At 39.8% G+C, this 18,923-nt stretch overlaps 1 protein-coding gene across 5 annotated transcripts in view; it reads left to right on the forward strand.

Annotated features, from left to right (window-relative positions):
* Positions 1-252: 252 nt before the first annotated feature.
* Positions 253-18,923, forward strand: part of herc1 (HECT and RLD domain containing E3 ubiquitin protein ligase family member 1) — a 161,074-nt gene continuing 142,403 nt past the window's right edge. For all 5 annotated transcript variants that reach the window (XM_051920605.1, XM_051920606.1, XM_051920609.1 and 2 more), the window contains exons 1-2: positions 253-446; positions 6,824-7,767. In XM_051920605.1, the coding sequence (XP_051776565.1) occupies positions 6,850-7,767 (918 nt within the window). In that variant the 5' untranslated portion in view covers positions 253-446; positions 6,824-6,849. The remainder of the gene's footprint in view (positions 447-6,823; positions 7,768-18,923) is intronic.

Genomic DNA, 18,923 nt, shown 5'->3' on the forward strand with positions numbered 1-18,923 from the left:
TAAGGTCTGCAGGGGAACTCGGGCGGGCTATCGACTCTCACGAGAGGCTCCTTCAACTAGAGCCCTTGCTCGCGCACATGAACGTGCAGCACTCGGAGAGAGACTCGCCTGCACCCGCCCCACCTAATGCGCCCGCCAGCCTGCTCTCCTGTTAGCGTACCTGCACGATCCCCGATAATATCCACTTACAGAGCCACAGCACCATACGTCACCGCAGTTGTACAGTACTGCTGTACGAGAGCTCCATCCACAGGCTGGCTTGGTAAACACGTGATGTTGAAGCGCCCTGCCTCTTTGGGGCCGGGGACCGGACTTGACTGAATTTCATTGCGGCAGAAAGTTGGCAGACGCTCTGCGGGTAGAGCATGGGGTATGCATGACAGTGTATTTGTCGGAATGCACGACATGCACCGTGGAACCGGGGATGTGGTCATTGGCACTTGACGGTAAGTTAGCCGTCTGCGGGGCCGACAATTTGCTTCGTGCTATTGCGTCGATGTAGGCCTCGCGTCCTCGGACTAGCCTAGTCGCAACTGCAGCGACACATCAGGCTGTTTTGTGTAGGGCCTTTTCCATTCGGAGATTGGCAAGTCTACCCGGTTGGATTGCATAGCAGACCAGTGTGACGTCTGGAAATGTTAAAATAAAAAATAGGGGAGCCGCAGCTTCGGCACTGAAAATGAGCCATCCTTCTTGTACCCTCCTTTCATTTGGCAGGGCGGGGGAAAGAAAGCACAACGACCAGCTTGGCGCTATAAAATGTAGGGATGAACACTACGGGGGAATTCGGCTTTCTCATTTTATCAGCCGATATTATGAACGGAAGCACTGCAGCAACCGAGCGTGACACCAAGCACCCTTCTTTTCGGGAGACATCGGTGACAGTAGAGGGGCTTAGGAGGAAAACGCTACCTACTCCGAACGTTATCAAGTACCGCGTGATCTGCTGGCTACTGGAGCCTTAAATGCAAAAGCAACAGGAAAACAATGTTAAGTGTCAGGGGAGATGGTTTAGGAGGGGCCGCTATAGGCTACCTTGGCGTGTGATGTTATTGGTTTAACAAAGAAAGTGTACAAGAGTACACTTGTCACAGGCTTCCTCTTGTGCCATTCGTACACAGAACCTGCTAGACGTAAAATGCGGGCAAATAATCTTCATTCGTCCCATCGTTGACATCTTCACGGCTCCCAGCGGCACAGGAAAGCTCCACTGCACACAAAGGGGAAGGTGGGCGCAGCCTTATTAACGGTTGACCATTCATATCCCTCTGCCTATATATTATCCATTAGTTTTATTACATGATTTCACATTTCTTGTACCTCAACTTTGTGGATCTACACCGTTTTTAAAACCAACTGTCATCATTCTGCCGTTGGCGCCATTTCAGAAGCATATCACTGCAGTCTGTCTCTTCTCGCCTTTATTTTATTGATCTCACTGCTTTAACAATTCTCTCATGTCCCGTTTTGTGCAGTGATTGCCTTAATGGGGAGGGAAAAAAGTAAGCCAGCAACTTATTATAAACCGATTAAGTTCATGTTCTGTTTACACCTTACATTAAGATACACATATATTTCTGGAAGGCCCATTGAAAGCTATGCCCCAACAGGTTTCCTGTACAGTGACATCCATATTTGCTTTTCTACACAGAGATGAAATTCAGCATTTTTTGTGGCATTGTACCACTGTTGTGCTGCTGTTAGGCAAAAAAAAAAATCATAACTTAATGTTGACATTTTTGCATCCAGTTAAAGTTTAGTAAGAAATAAACTGTAAGGAAAAGCACGTTTATAATCCTATATATAAAATGCCTATGCGTACGTATGTACGTACGTCTCCCTTTCGTTGCTAGGTGATGATAACAATTTGTTTAAACGTGGGACTGTTTTGTGTTGCCAGGTGATAAATATTTGTTTAGAAAATAATGTTAACATTGTTGCGAATGTTTTGTTAATTTTGGTTAACATTGGACTATGGAATCGTATCGTATTCTAATGGCCCTCCGGAATACCTGTACACATATCAAGAGTTTAGTGCCACACATTCCAGGTAAAGTACACCATTTCCTCACAATAGTGAACGAGTTATCCTAAACCTTAGACGATTATGCCTCGCAAAAGACCGCTAGATGAAGCGGTCTTTTCCGAACAGAAACGTCAATGAAACGAAAAAGACTGCACTCGATGACCAAATGCAACACAGGAGGAACCATCCCATCCGCGCGAAAGAAGAAACCAACAAGACCGCAATCACAGAGCAAATCCAACACAGGAGGAACCATCCCGTCGGCGCGAAAGACAAAACCAACAAGACCGCAATCACAGAGCAAATGCAACACAGGAGGAAGCATCCCGTCGACGCGAAAGACGAAACCAACAAGACCGCAATCACAGAGCAAATGCAACACAGGAGGAAGCATCCCGTCGACGCGAAAGACAAAACCAACAAGACCGCAATCATAGAGCAACACTCGCGCAATTACCTACACCTCAGCATCTTCATGCAGCCACCGGAACATATGTTATTGAGGACAGCATCGACCATCATTTTTGTGGAAATTTACAATTACGATGCAAATTCTGTGGTGCGAAACATTTCCCTGCTGAACAACCAGCAGATAAACTGTTTAACATCTGTTGCCACAAAGGAAAAGTGAGTTTCCCTCCGATACGGGTATCTGCTTTACTGAAGAGCCTCATGACGGGACAACACGAACACTCAAAAAACTTCATGGACAACATAAGGTCATTTAACAGCGCATTAGCCTTTGCTGCAATGGGTGCTAAAATTGCTCCTCCTCCAGGATACGGGCCCTACTGCTTTCGTATTCATGGACAGATTCATCACAGATCTGGGGCTCTACATCCTGAAAATGATGATCATTGTCGATTTGCTCAACTTTATATCCTTGATCTTGATGAGGCGTCTGCACAAAGAACGCAAATCAAAGAGAACTCTAAATGCAACCCCAACCTCATGACCCTACTGAGTTCATTCATGAGCGACAATAATTCTTTTGCTGAAGCATGTAAAATGCTTTATGAGGTGAAGCAGCAATGTCTCGCGGAAGCAACATCACGGAATCTGCAAGCACCAATAGTGTCATTGGCAATCATTCATGATAGAAACCAGGACCATATAATAAAAGACCATAAAATATACTTTCGCCTGCTTCAGCAGGCTTTTCAACTAGTCTTTAATAAAAATGCACAATCTTATAAGTATGTGCAAACAGTAAATATAGGCATTGTCATTCATGCTTTTTATGGTATCCATTGTAGTGATGTAGTACTTGTATTATAGTGTTACTAGCCGAGTTTATTACTTGATGGTAATTAATGCCAGTTCAAAAGTTTTTATTATGTTAAGTCCAATAGATAGGTTTAAAAATGAATGAATGATTCTTGATTTAGTTAGGAGAGATATTTGGTTATTAAGGTTGGGGAGTATGCACTGGTAGAGTGCTTTGCAGCACCCACCACACGACGGAACAGCTGGGGATCCTGGTTGGCAAAGGGCAAAACACGTGGTCCAGCCCCACTCTATGGAAATGACCATCTATCTGCCGCAGCCAGGTGCTACGTGGGGTGTCCCCTTGGCCTGGTCCAGCCGCTCAGGTCCTCATCAATGAGGATCCTGTGAGGTGGTTCACCCTCGGGGAATCGGGAAATGGTTATTAAGAAAGAAAATTTTGGAAGCTGCAGTTCATACACAATATCGGGCCAAATACTAAAATTATTGGGAAAGCTCATACCCTGTTGTCTTTATACAATTTATTTATATTCTTTTTTTTTTTTTTTTTGTCAGGACAGTGGTGTGATTAAAGTTATGCACTGTATACATTTCCTGATACATTATCTCTGGGGGACTAGGTTTAGTAAGTGAGTGCGGTATATGTTTTTCCCATAAGTTCATGGGCTGTTCTGTGCATAGTCCAGATATGGTTTAGGTTTATTGGCAACTCCAATGTTTATGAATGAATGTGTCTTACAATTGAAGGGCACCTGATGTCCCATGTAACTTTTAGTTGGATTCATCTGGTTTAAAAATTAGTAGGTGGATCAATGGTTTGTAATTCAGAGTTGTTTTACATAGTTATTTGCAGCAGACTAACAAAACTGAAGATATGCTGCTTACCTAGTGAGATGGGATGCTAATCAGCTGTTGATATAAAGTAAGATGAGGTTCTTTTTCCTCTTTTTTTAATAGATGGGTATGTAGCATACAGAAATTACTTACAGCTTGTTTTTTATCCCCCCTATAATATAGCACAGTTTTTACATCATTCAAATGATGTAGTATGAGGTAGTGTATGGATCTGGGATTAAGAAAAAGAATGACAAACTTTAATTTACATGTGTGTTTTCATGTGTTTGTGGAAAAGTTTAGTTTATCTGGTAGAATACCATGCAGTAGCAAGTATAATAGCCTAGATCTTTGTGACTTGCGCAGAGCTGTTTTTTGTTCTAGTAGTTCATTCATTATATTGTAGGTTTTCCTGATCTGTCTCACTAGTTGGGAGAATCACTTTTAATGACTAGTGCTAACTGTGTGTATTGTGACTACCATAGAATTTTGTTTTAAATTTTCATCTGGATATAGATTTGTGTCTGTCATTTGACTAGTGCAAGGTGTTAAGAATGTTGGTAATGGTCTAAGATTGTTTTCCAAAGTTCATGTGGTTTCAGCTTTAATTCTAACCAACTTTTTTTTTTTTTTAATTAAGCATGCTTTTATTTCTGAGTTTCTACCACTTTTGTGCAATTCCAGAAATTATTAACTTGTGTTGTTAAAATGTTATGAAATTAAAACAAGTTTCTTTTGCTTAGGGTTGAATTAGTTTGTCTTGTTTTTTGAGATTTTATAATCAGTTTGTTAATGTTCTAGTTATTTAAACCTTTGCCAAAAATGAGCACACAGACAGGTATAACACAAACATAGCTGGTTCCCTTTAATATTCAGTGTCATTTGCAATTGTGTCAATTCCATTTTTTAAATTGGCACTGTTTTGAAACGAGAGCAAACCTTCTTGAATTGCAAAGAAGAATATGACAATAGTCTTTTAATCATTTAACATTAAGGAAAAAATTAAAATCTTACTAAATTTCTTATGAATATGTCATACTGAAGTATCACTTTTTTCTTTTTTATGTTCTTTATTTCGCCGTATACAATTTCTTTTATTAGGAATTTGTTAGTTTTTGCATACCCCTTGGAGTCCGAGCATAGGGTCAGCCATTGTACAGCGCCCCTGGAGCAATTGCAGGTTAAGGGTCTTGCTCAAGGGCCCAGCAAAGTAGAATCCCTTGTGGCAGTAACAGGGATTAAAAGTGGCACCCTTCCAGATACTAGTGCAGATCCTTAGCCTCAAAGCCACCACTCTGCCCTTAAGTGAAGGCTACTAATAAAAGTATAAGATCAGCTAAAAAAAAGAATTACATTTATTCCTCTTTACCATACTTTCATTTGAGACCTGTGCAATACAGTAATCCCTCGCTATATCGCGCTTCGCCTTTCGCGGCTTCACTCCATCGCGGATTTTATATGTAAGCATATTTCAATATATATCGCGGATTTTTTGCTGGTTCGCGGATTTCTGCGGACAATGGGTCTTTTAATTTCTGGTACATGCTTCCTCAGTTGGTTTGCCCAGTTGATTTCATACAAGGGACGCTATTGGCAGATGGCTGAGAAGCTACCCAGCTTACTTTTCTCTCTCTTGCGCTGACTTTCTCTGATCCTGACGTAGGGGGATTGAGCAGGGGGGCTGTTCGCACACCTAGACGATACGGACGCTCGTCTAAAAATGCTGAAAGATTATCTTCACGTTGCTATCTTTTGTGCAGCTGCTTCCTGAAACGACATGCTGCACGGTGGTTCGCATACTTAAAAGCTCGAAGGGCACGTATTGATTTTTGATTGAAAAACAAACTCTGTATCTCTCTATCTATCTCTCTCTCTCTCTCTTTGTCTGCTCCTGACGGAGGGGGTGTGAGCTACCGCCTTCAACAGCTTTGTGCCGCGGTGCTTCACATACTTAAAAGCCAAACAGCCCTATTGATTTGTTTGCTTTTCTCTCTATCTCTGTGACAGTCACTGCTCCTGACACGCACTCCTTTGAAGAGGAAGATATGTTTGCATTCTTTTAATTGTGAGACGGAACTGTCATCTCATGGAGCACAGTTTAAACTTTTGAAAAAGAGACAAATGTTTGTTTGCAGTGTTTGAATAACGTTCCTGTCTCTCTACAACCTCCTGTGTTTCTGTGCAAATCTGTGACCCAAGCATGACAATATAAAAATAACCATATAAACATATGGTTTCTACTTCGCGGATTTTCTTATTTCGCGGGTGACTCTGGAACGCAACCCCCGCGATGGAGGAGGGATTACTGTATAGAAAGATTGCAAATGAAACATAAGGATAAAGTACAATGTTGCCACTTGACTCGCCAATTTCCTTCATCCTGTTTGTTCATTCTGCTTGTGTTAGAAACCTATGCCTAGAGTGTAAAAGAGGTCTGCTTGAATTTTTAGTTGTATGTTAGATTTGATTATTAATGTGCTATTCAATCTAGTCCTAAATAGCAGATGATTTACTTTGTGGATGGATTACATAATGTCTGAAAGTATTTGCAAGTATGGAGTAAGCAGACCTGCATATGTCACACTTGTACAGTAGAAGTGATTCAAGCTTGTCATAGTTTTTACCTTTATTTGGCCAAACCTTTAACACTAGACACTTAAGCTTTAAAGATGACAATATTTTAATAATGTTTTCTTTTCTAGTGCAAGTCTCACTCCTTGTTTTCTCTTTCTAAAGGACTGATGGAACCCAAGTAATCAGCTATGGCCTTGATGATCCCCCCAGTGAAGTTAAAATGGCTAGAGCATCTCAACAGCTCTTGGATCACAGAAGACAGTGAATCTATTGCCACCCGCGAAGGAGTTTCTGTTTTGTATGCCAAGCTTATTGCCAATAAGGAGGTGGTATTGCTGCCCCAACAGGTGCTTTGCCTAAAGGGACCTCAACTGCCAGACTTTGAACGTGAGTCCCTTTCTAGCGATGAGCAAGAACATTACCTGGATGCTCTGCTTAGTAGCCAGCTGGCACTGGCGAAGATGGTATGCTCAGACTCCCCATTTGCATCTGCCCTCCGTAAGCGACTGCTGGTATTGCAGCGCATTTTTTATGCACTTTCCAACAAATACCATGACAAGGGAAAAGTAAAGCAGCAGCAGCATTCGCCAGAGAACAACTCTGGCTCCACCGATAGCCACTCCGTTAGTGAACGGCCAAGGTCCAGCACAGATGCACTAATTGAAATGGGTGTCAGGACTGGTCTTAGCTTACTGTTTGCTCTGTTACGGCAGAGTTGGCTGATGCCTCCTCCTGCACCTGGACTTAGCTTGTGTAATGATGTCATTCACACAGCTATTGATGTCATAAGCTCTTTACCACCATTATCATTAGCTAATGAAAGCAAAATTCCGCCTATGGGTTTGGATTGCTTGTCACAAGTGACATCATTCCTTAAAGGAGTAACTATGCCTAATTCAGGTGCTGATATATTGGGACGACGGCTTGCTTCTGAACTTTTGCTTGGCTTGGCTGCACAAAGAGGTTCACTTCGATACCTTCTTGAGTGGATAGAAATGGCCTTAGCTGCAGCAGCAGTAGTCAGCACAATAACCCTTCATAACCAAGAGGGGTTAATTGGCTATGATTACTTCATGAATGTATTAATGCAAATGCGACGCTCATTGGTAAGTAACCCTAAGTTCACGTCAGTTCCTAAAGTAACTGTTAAGTCTTTGTCGGTTTATTTTTAAGATTCTTTCGCATTTAAATATGTGCTACTTCGACTGGCAACTTGAAATTTTGTATGAGCAAAAAAAATGTAATTTTTGTCCTAACTGAATATCATTCATGCTGTATTGCAGCAAAGTACAGTCATAAAAGTGACAGCATCTACAGCTTGTATTTTTTGCTAAACTGAATCAAATGCTTACTTCTGAGACAATCTTATAAGGTGGTCAGATGAAGCATGGAGCACTTACAGCACTTTGACTTACTGTAGATGGACAGAACTTTATTTCTCCTCTGGGGGAAATAAGTTTTTTTTTTTTTTTCAGTAGCTCAGTGAATAAATAGATAAATATTGTCAACTCTCCTGTGGGAGCAGGTGTTCTTCTACCAGTCGGGACCGACTAGGACCAAAGGTGACCGAAAACAGTCATTATGCTGGCAATGATAACAAGGAATATGTTTATTTACAACAATCCTTAAGACTACTGTTAATATGTATAGTTGCAAAGGTTGTAAAACAGTCATATCAAAAAGCAAAATAAGTCCTTAAAAATGATTTACAAAATCAAAAAAATTGGGGAAAAATAAATCCCCAACAAAAATAATTAGGCTGTTACCTGAGTTCAACTAATGCACTGTCCAAAGGTTAACAACTGCCAAAAACAAAAGTAATCACAATAAGATGGCTCTGTGACAGCTACAAACAAAACTCCGCTGACTCTCAAAAATCGAGCACTTGTGCCAGCTAGATGGGAGTTTCAAAAAGCTCCAATGAGTCAGTCAGACTTTGAGCCACCCAGCCTTTTGCTAGCTGTCACACATTTAGTTCTCTCCTGATTTTTCTGCTACTACTGCTCCCATAAACCAGATCAAATGACCCCTACTGACTGACTACTGGGAGATGGACTAACGTAGCTACACACAAACACTAATCAAACCACTAAATAACTTGCGACATTGACAGAAGTTAATACTTTCCATAAATCCATGATACCCTTCTGTGGTCCCCCATGTGCCTTTGAATGTGAAATCAGAAACAAACGTAAACCAGAGTGGCCACCCCTGCAACAACTTTTGGCTGACGCTGTCAGAATGCGTATGCATTGAGCTAAAGCACCATGTTTAAACACTTATTTGTTTGGATGGTGCCAGCTTTGTGCTGACAGGAAACCAGTGACACACTCATACAGACATTCCAAGGTAAGAGGCTAGTAGCATATTTATAATGTTACATGCACTAGCTTGTGCATAGCCAAAAAAAAGTCATTCAGCTGCAGGCAAAGCACATGTTGTTCAGAGCAAGTGGCTCAGCGTCACATATATATATGTACACAACTTCTAACTTGGCTTTCAGAGTCACTGTGAGGCATTATGCAAGAGTATGGTCTTTGGTATGAAGGAGCCCCAGTAGTGTTTCCTGACACACTTCTGCTACTACCTCCAGGGGGTCTAGTTTGCGTCCTGTAACTGTGACTGCTCTTTCAATTCACTCGTTGATTAAGTGAGCCTCTCTTGAAGTGAAGATTCAATGCAGCACACCATAGCTATTCACTGCTTGCATGAACTGGGTGTTGGGTAGGGTTGTGGAGTCCAGCGGATATGGGGCATCTGTCGGTGAGGAAAGAGTCCCTAATCTTGACTTTGCCAATGGTGCTGTGACGTTTGCGATGTCAGTGGAGGCTCTGATTGGGGCTCTTGAGAGACTGAGCAAGGAATTGGAATGTCTGGGCTTTGCAAATGTCCAGGATAAAAACCAAGATCTAGGCCTTTAATGACATTTTGGGCACAGCCAACAGCAGTGTGTCTGTCTGTGGAGAGAATGTCAACCTCGTCAAGACGTTTACGTTTTTTTTTTTTAATAAAGTTGCATAAACCTTAAACTTTTTTCACGTTGTCATTATGGAGTGTTGTGTGTAGAATTCTGAGGAAAAAATGAATTTAATCCATTTTGGAATAAGGCTGTAACATAACAAAATGTGGAAAAAGTGATGCGCTGTGAATACTTTCCGGATGCACACTGTACTTCGTCAGAAACATTCATGTCTCTGGTGGCTCTTCCTATGAAGTCAGTCAAAGGAGAGGAAGAGCAGTTGGGGTCATGAGGTAGCTGGAAATGGGTGTATTAATCTCCTGATAGCTCTGCAAAAGGATGAAGGTCCAAGTCTTTGGAGTCCTGGTGCTACCTATTTTGCTATATGGTTGTGAGATGTGTATGCTATCCTGTGACCTGCGATGAAGACTGGACTCATTTGGTACTGTCTCTCTTCAGAGATCCTTGGGTACCGCTCGTTTGACTTTGTGCTGAACAAGAGGTTGCTCATGGAGTCTCGAGTGAGGCACATTACCTGCATTGTGAGGGAGCATCTGTTACAGAACTGCTGCCATGTTTTACGATTTCCAGAGGGTAATCTGGCTCACAGGATCCTGACTGTTGAGGACCCGAGTGGCTGGACCAGGCCAAGGGTACCCCATGAAACACCTTGCTGTGGCAGATAGATGGTCATTTCCAGGGGATGGAACTGGACTGCGTGTCTGCCTTGGGGTGGAGGTTGCCAACCGGGATCCCAAGCTGTTTGTTCTTGTGGTCGGTGCAGCAACGCACTGTCCAAGTGCATGCTCCCCAACCTGACCTGACCCCATAGCGTTAAATCACATTAGCCATCACATAGTTTTAGAAAGTGTGAAAGATACTGTATCACTGCCCTCATTAAAGGAACACAGTCACCAAAGAAAAAAGTGCCTGCTCTACCCTTTCTTTTATAATTCCTCTGTGTTATGAGACCAGTCTAAGCAGTCATTAATGTGAACCCCCAAGTACTTGTAAGTTCCTGTCAAAATGCAGGTAGCTTGTTGTGATGCTTTGTGGGTATGCCTAGTCATGTCATTTGACATCCTCAGGGTGACAAGATGCACCAGCTGTAATCATTCAGTTTCACATGGTATCTGAATGAAAGTTGTGTAGTATTCCACTGATCTTAAATGAGGAGGAAGCAAATGGTGTATTTGTCTAAATTTAACTAGCATATCCATATGTACTATACAGTGAAGCAATTCATGAGAGATGGAAGTACTGTACTTGATGTTTTGCTTTCTGTTGATGCTAGAAATTCTTTTGGTCCTCCGCAGCTTGATTAACCAAGGGCTTCAGTTTTGGCAGAATCAGTTACTGTATAGCTGAGCCACATACCCAGATGTACAGTATGACTAAAGTCAGGGTTCATTTATAAGTCTTGGCATATGGTCTTCCTCTGTTAAAGGGTGGAAATTCTAGTGATTTAAATTAATTTACTTCAATTTCAAACTTCCTTGATTAAATGTGCTAAGTGCTAAGAACTGACGTGTTTCCAGCTCGGTTCAATTTTATTTCAAGGTAATATTTTAAACAATCATCAGTCTGGATTTAGACCTAGTTTCTTTGTAAATTGTAGTGTGTGATAGATGAGTAAAAAGGATTGCAAAACACAAATTAAAAAGTTTATATATTTCAGATTTGAGTGTTAAAACATAAGCAATATTTTGATCCAAGTTAAGAGAGAACTTGTTTTATGAATGTCGGCTGTATTTAAAGTGTTTCATACCTAGGACCAGCAGTCACTTGTTTGCACATGTTTATGCTACTGTTGCCAAATTTACTGGATTGTTTTTTCAAGACCCCCAGCTACAGGCATTGGTCTGTAATTTTCAAAAGTCATTAAAAATGAGTGCTTAAAGGTGTACATTTTATTTTCGGATAGAAGTAATGGGACACTTTCACTTTCTGTGTATTCAAGTATTAATAAAGGAAGTATTGAATGGTCGTATAATACATTGGCTGATGAAATACTAACATCACACTATGAGTCTTTAAAATATGCATGCAAAAATAATGGCATATTTAGTAGAATAGGTGCAGATTGTTTTCAAAAATGATTTTCAAAATATTTATTTTTCTAACTTTTTTGCAGACTCAACAGATCTTAGCAAATGTTTCCAACTGATCATTACTGATTTGCTTCATACTTGTTAAAAATAATGACACTCAATAAGTACACAAAATTTTATATCCATTAGTTTCTGTTTTAAAAGGGGGCTAGGACAACTTTGGCCCTACTCTATCTCTACTCTAAACCACATCAGATCTTTCAAATTTTGATAGGTAGTCCTTGTGTTATATTGTACTGTAGTTCTTTAGGAACTTGGTGCCTAAAAGAAATGAAAGTTTCTGGTTTACGAGGCATTAAAAATAGGGAAAACTATGTCACCCAGATATTTCAAATGCATATGCAAATGCATTGCCCATGTATGACAAAGTCTACCATTAAAATAATTATACCATTGGAAAGAGCATGTTTTGGTTAATAAATGCACAATTTACTAATTAATTGGTAAATGTCTGGCAGTGATTAGTGAAAAAATAATGAAGTATCAAAAGAGAATGAGTTTAGAGCAGGTAGGGTTAGCTTTTGTTTGATAATGTTTGGTTTTACCCAGGATGACAGTTCAAGCAGTACAACAACTTAAGATAAAACACAGCTGCATATGAAAAGGCTATTTGGTACATGGAGTGCCTGCAATGTGTCCTCCCACCTCCTCATCGAAACCTGTCTCTGCTCATCAAAGTTTCAATTCCTGTTTGCTGTTCCATTGCATTCAGTGTGAGCAGAGTAGCAGCAAGTGCAAAGTGATATCACCTGCAGTGACTTGCCTTCTTGCAAAACACACTTTTGCCTACTTGCACGCTAAAAATACAAGTACTTTGTCAATAGTCCGATAACTACACAAACCAATAATTCACATTACACCAGAAATGAGATCTCTATGTAACATAAGCCCTCATCTGTCCATTTCATATAGTCTTCACTACTGAAACCTTACAAGCAAAAATAAAAAAGGCAACCATCATGGTTTTCTTTTGTGTGAATTATTCAGTTTTACTGGTAATTTAATTTAATTTTAATTTTGTATCTTTGTTTAACATTTAGCACATTTGTTTTGCATTAACATTTATAAATATGTTATCCTGGTGTTCTTTGAATATATGAAGAATATTTTAAGTTAAATGTACCATTATTTAACTTTGTGAGCAAAGGTTTATTATTTGATAATAAAACATCAAATAATGAATTTAAAATGGCAATATTTATAATTATAAGTAACATCGGGAGATGTTACTTTACTGATGTTACTTCACTTTCACTGTTTATTTGGATTGAAAGTGAAATTTAAAATTTCACTGGTTTTTGGAATGGCTCTGTTTCCACTGAAATAATCGGCGACCTCCTGAGAGTTTCATACTCCCCATTCCCCCCCCCCCCCCCCCCCCTACAGATTCTTACCCGGTGAAAAGTACCAATCCATACCACAGACAAGGAAGGATTCAAGAAACTGTTAGGCACACTTAATGCAAAATTATCCATAAAAGCAGTGCTTCCTATGATGGTGAATATTATAAAATACTAGGAGGCCCCACCCCCGTGTTCGGTTTACCGGATATACAATACAATACAATTTATTTTTGTATAGCCCAAAGTCACACAAGAAGTGCCACAATGGGCTTTAACAGGCTCTGCCTTTTGACAGTCCCCCAGCCATGACCTTCTAAGAAGACCTGAAAATACTCCCAAAAAAAAAAACCCTTGGAGGGAAAAAATGGAAGAAACCTTGGGAAAGGCAGTTCAAAGAGAGACCCCTGTACAGGTTGGTTGGGTGTGCAGTGGGTGTCAAAAAGAAGGGGGTCAATACAATACAGTACAATACATAGAACAGAATAAATCCTCAATACAGTATAAAAATAAAAATTCTAGAAGTACGGAGTAGAATTTCACATTAGATGATATCACATAATATGATTTGGATTTGTTTTAAGTCCTGGAGACCTCATTCATCAAGCTGCCTCCCCCATTTTGCCATTCCACATCTGAAATAGCGCTAATCCGATGAAAGGACCCCTCATTCCCACGTCCCCATTCATCAGGGATGACTTTACCTTAGGCAGGCAATCTACAATTGAAAGAGATTGTTATTTTCTTGTGAATTGTTACATATGCATTATTTTCACTTTTACTTTTCAAACTTTTGTAGAAACAATACTTGTCCTTTATTTTCGTCCACGTGCGTGGCCGGGGTGGGGGTGGGGTGGGGCATCTGAATACTCGCTAAGGATATGTCTTTGGATCATTTGCTGTCTTTCTGCTACTTGCGAGCTGTCTCTACTGCTTGTCGCATGTCGTTGTTTCAAGAGCTGGGAGCACATGATGCTTGTCTGCCAAAAGCAATCCAACAACTGCTTGGTTAGAGGTCTGTGGACTCCTTTTAAATGATGGCTCACTGCCTGGTCTCGCGTGACGTTGTAAAAACAATCCTTTTCCTTTATTTCTGGCCCCGGCATGGTTAAATTCTTTCTTGCAGGACGTATTTGTCATTTTTGCTACGGCCCTGGGACAATCTCTTAGCACCAAGTCTCATGTTTACAAAAGACATTTAAAAGACCCGCGAGACTTGCCACGGTTCGTCTCGCGGGTCTTTTAAATGTCTTTCGAGAAGATCACGTATCGTAGCCTTGTTTTTGCTTCCCAGAAGATTTTTTTTTTTTATAAATAGAGAGAAATACCCACCCACTTTTTTCAAACTGTTACAAACAAAAGCATGCATATGCAAGACAAGTACATAATTTGGAGCCATTGTAAATCATAAAACAAAATATATAATATGCACATGTATTATGATAATTGATTATCAAGATAATGATAACCAGTCACTGATTTTGTGTTACTTGATCAGCCAATCCCGATTTCCCCCCCCCCCATCCCTTCAAAAAAATTTTACACACTAAGCTCCTGCATAACCAGATGCATAGAAGTCTTATGTCCTATATTAAAAATTCATTTTTATAATTAAACTATAGCCCACAGGTGTTAACTGTTAATAAAAAAAATGAACAAAGTGAAATTATTGCAGGGTTATTGTTGAGAGACCATACAAATAAATACAATTTCCTTAAAATACATACTAATAAAATATGTACAAAAATATTTATCCATAATACAGATCTCTCTATTACATAAAAAAATTCTTGGAATGAGACGAGACTTTTTCAGAGAGACGAAACGAGACATTTTTAGAGAGAGAATTTCACGTCCCGTGAGACAAGACTTTGTGCCAAGAGATGAATTGAAAACCTAACGGCTCCAAGCGGGGGCAGAAATAAAAGACAAACAGTAGAAGAAGAAAAGACTAAAGAGTAGAAGAGAAAGTAGAACGTCATAAAGAGGTTCAAAAGTTTTGGCGCAATACACATGCAGAGCAGGTTAGAGATTATGAAAGTACTAAAATTCGAAAGTCTCAAAAAACTCATAGTAAAATTTGCATTAGCGCTAACAAACACAAATTATTACTCGTTGAAATAACGGAACAGTGAAAATCGATCGAATATATGGACATGGGTGATAAGATAGAGCTACTACAACTTTAATTTCAAAGAAACCACAATTCAGTCAGATTTATATTTATGATCACGGAGAAGCGATGCAACGTAGAATCACAAAATTTTTCAGAAAAACACGGACAAAGAAGTTTTCTTGGATTTCTGTATGAATCTGAAAGATCACGCTCGCATATATAATAAACCAACATGGGGCGAATTGTCAGCGATAATAATATCGAAAGACGGAGATATCAAAGACAGATTTGATATTCGTGTTCATCCAAAAGCACAGCACGATTCATCTCAAGCAGCAGATCCAGGAAATGACTAGCGCGTAGGGCCTGCACGGGGGTTGGCGAGCGAAGCGAGCAAGGGGCTGAGCCCCCTAATGGCATAAAAGAAATCAAAATGCTTCTCATAATTGCAAGCTGTAATATTGTTTGATTTTTTTTTTCTGTAATGTGCCTATCTGAAATAAGGCTTATTAAAGAAGTAGTTTTCACCAATTCTCTAACAAAAAAAATGATATATATACACTAGTGCTGGGCGGTATGAGCAAAATTCTATAACACGGTATTTTTAAAATTTATACTGGTTTCACGGTATTCAACGGTATTTTTTTCCCATGCATGAGTGGATGTTAACCACATTTCCTCTGCAATTACTGGTTAAGAATAACCTATTCCACTGTCATGAGAATTGTACATTGTACAAAAAAACATTTTAATATGCAGGTTTTCATGGCCCCATAAAGTGATAGTTTTCAAGGGGGTGGCACTAATGAAGAGAAGGAATCACATTGCATGACAGTTGCAGTCAATATATAGAACCTTTTTATTGAACAAATTTTGCAAACAACTTCAACTATAATTTTGACAACATATTTTCAACCATTCAGAAAGGCATTTAGACTTAGTAAAATATCCAGAGGTGCTTGTCAAAAGTTGTATTGCACTGAACATGTCTTAGAAAAGGAATAAATAGTAAATATTTTTTGTAAGCCAACTACACTTTCTGTTAATGTTAACAATCTCTGTCCACTGATGTTAAAGTGACTTTTTAAACAACTTTGCCATCATTAAACTGTATAATGTTTAAACTAATAAATAATAACACTAAAATTAACAATAGTGCAACTTCCAGTAATAATACTATTACTTCAAGGCTTTAAGCCCAGGTACATTACACAGTATTCACCAAATAAAAATAAAATAAAACCGGTGCAATTTGGTGATGGCATCTTTACCAACTGAACCATCATTAAGGCAAATTGCATTAATATGGACCTTGCTTCAAGCTAAGCTATATACATAAATAATAAAACCGCAACTTGCATTTATAATGCTATTACACAGTATTCAAGTATTGAAAAAAAAAATAAAACAAGTGCAACTTGGTTTGCAGTATTATCCAGTAGTATAGAAGCAGTATTCACACATTTGAACATAATTAACAAGGCACTTATGTAAATCTTAGCCATTACAAATTCTGGGCAAGGAAAATCAGACGGTCAACAGCATCTGGTTTGAGTGCTTCCCTGTAGCATGTAATAATGTTCCCACCAGTGCTGAAAGCTCTTTCAGATAGAGAACTGGTAGCGGGGATACACAAAATCGTCGGGCTAGCTTGGCAAACGCGTCTATAAGTGAAGTCTGACTCGAGTGTCCTCTAGGTTTTTCAGTTTTACCTGAGTACGTGGAGGGTGCCAATCTTAGTTCCATACATTCATGCTACTCCAAAGCATGTTTGCGGCAGTAAATAGTTGTTTGGTCCACAACGGACCTTTTGAAAGCAAAGTATCTCCAGAAAACAGACACGGCTCCTTTTTTCATCAAAAGTTCTTCTGTGTCCTTTATCGTCTGCTACAGCTTCAGTTTCAGAATGTTCTTTGCCAATTTTCACTGCTCAATACCTCCACTAACGCATGTACTCCGTTGCATGCGTGGTTAGCGGTGTAGCAGTGAAAAAGGTCCTCCCTTAAACAATTTTTCCACTGCGCCATGTTCTGAACGTTGTTTAGGCTATTTAAACCGGTGTTGCGGTGTAAGAAAATATCCATATCATAACAAAAATTAAAAAACAGTTTTCGGTATGAACCGGTATACCTCCCAGCACTAATACAGTAATCCCACGCTATATCGCGCTTCGCCTTTTGCGGCTTCAATCCATTGCGGATTTTATATGTAAGCATATTTAAATATATATCGCGGATTTTTCGCTGCTTCGCGGGTTTCTGCGGACAATGGGTCTTTTAATTTCTGGTACATGCTTCCTCAGTTGGTTTGCCCAGTTGATTTCATACAAGGGACGCTATTGGCAGATGGCTGAGAAGCTACCCAGCTTACTTTCTCTCTCTCTCTCTCTCTTGCGCTGACTTTCTGTGATCCTGACGTAGGGGGTGTGAGCAGGGGAGCTGTTCGTACATCTAGACGATACAGACGCTCGTCTAAAAATGCTGAAAGATTATCTTCACGTTGCTATCTTTTGTGCAGCTGCTTCCTGAAACGACATGCTGCACAGTGCTTTGCATACTTAAAAGCTCAAAGGACACGTATTGATTTGTGCTTGAAAAACAAACTCTGTCTCTCTCTGTCTCTCTCTCTCTTTGTCTGCTCCTGACGGAGGGGGTGTGAGCTGCCGCCTTCAACAGCTTTGTGCCGCGGTGCTTCGCATACTTAAAAGCCAAACAGAGAGAAAAGCAAACAAATCAATAGGGCTATCTCTGTGACAGTCACTGCTCCTGACACGCACTCCTCTGAAGAGGAAGATATGTTTGTATTCTTTTAATTGTGAGACGGAACTGTCATCTCTGTCTTGTCATGGAGCACAGTTTAAACTTTTGAAAAAGAGACAAATGTTTGTTTGCAGTGTTTGAATAACGTTCCTGTCTCTCTACAACCTCCTGTGTTTCTGCGCAAATCTGTGACCCAAGCATTACAATATAAAAATAACCATATAAACATATGGTTTCTATTTCGCGGATTTTCTTATTTCGCGGGTGGCTCTGGAACGCAACCCCCGCGATGGAGGAGGGATTACTGTATATACAAACACATACTCACTCTGACATGGAGTGACCAAAGCAGCAACAAGTAATATTCTGAACTGAATATTTGACCCTTGTTTTACGAGTCTAAAGTCAGGTGCATATTTGCTGAAACTTTTTTCAAACAGTTTTACAGCTCTGATCAGTGACAAACATGATACTTTCTTATCTACCACATACCTGGGACTCATACTCCTTGCGATTTCATCTTATATCCCATGTTTGGGTGGTGTCTTTGAATGTTAGAAATAATAGCATCTAAGTCGGTTGGCTACTCACACAACTATACAACTGTAATCTGTGAGAGTTACCAGACACTGTAAATGGTTAAAACACTTTAGGCCTCATAACTATTACCATTTTTGTTATATGAGGCACCCCTTGTTTAAATTAGATTTTGCTTAGCCCAATGTGGATAAACTGGTCAAATTACGTGGCAAGCCTAAGACACACTGCTTAAATCGCATTGTGCTATCTAACTAGTTACAGTTTTCTGGCAGGAAGCATCCTTTGGCTAAATCGGGGTGTTCATTATCATATAAATACTAAATGTCTGATGGCCAAAGGAGATTAAAAGTTTTTATAGTGCCTGCTAAATATCACAGGTAAGTGTACTATATAAAGTGTCAAGTTTGCCACTGATCAGAGCTGTAAAGTTATTTGAA

The sequence above is a fragment of the Erpetoichthys calabaricus genome, chromosome 17 (genome assembly GCF_900747795.2).
Source record: "Erpetoichthys calabaricus chromosome 17, fErpCal1.3, whole genome shotgun sequence".
Classification (NCBI taxonomy): domain Eukaryota; kingdom Metazoa; phylum Chordata; class Cladistia; order Polypteriformes; family Polypteridae; genus Erpetoichthys; species Erpetoichthys calabaricus.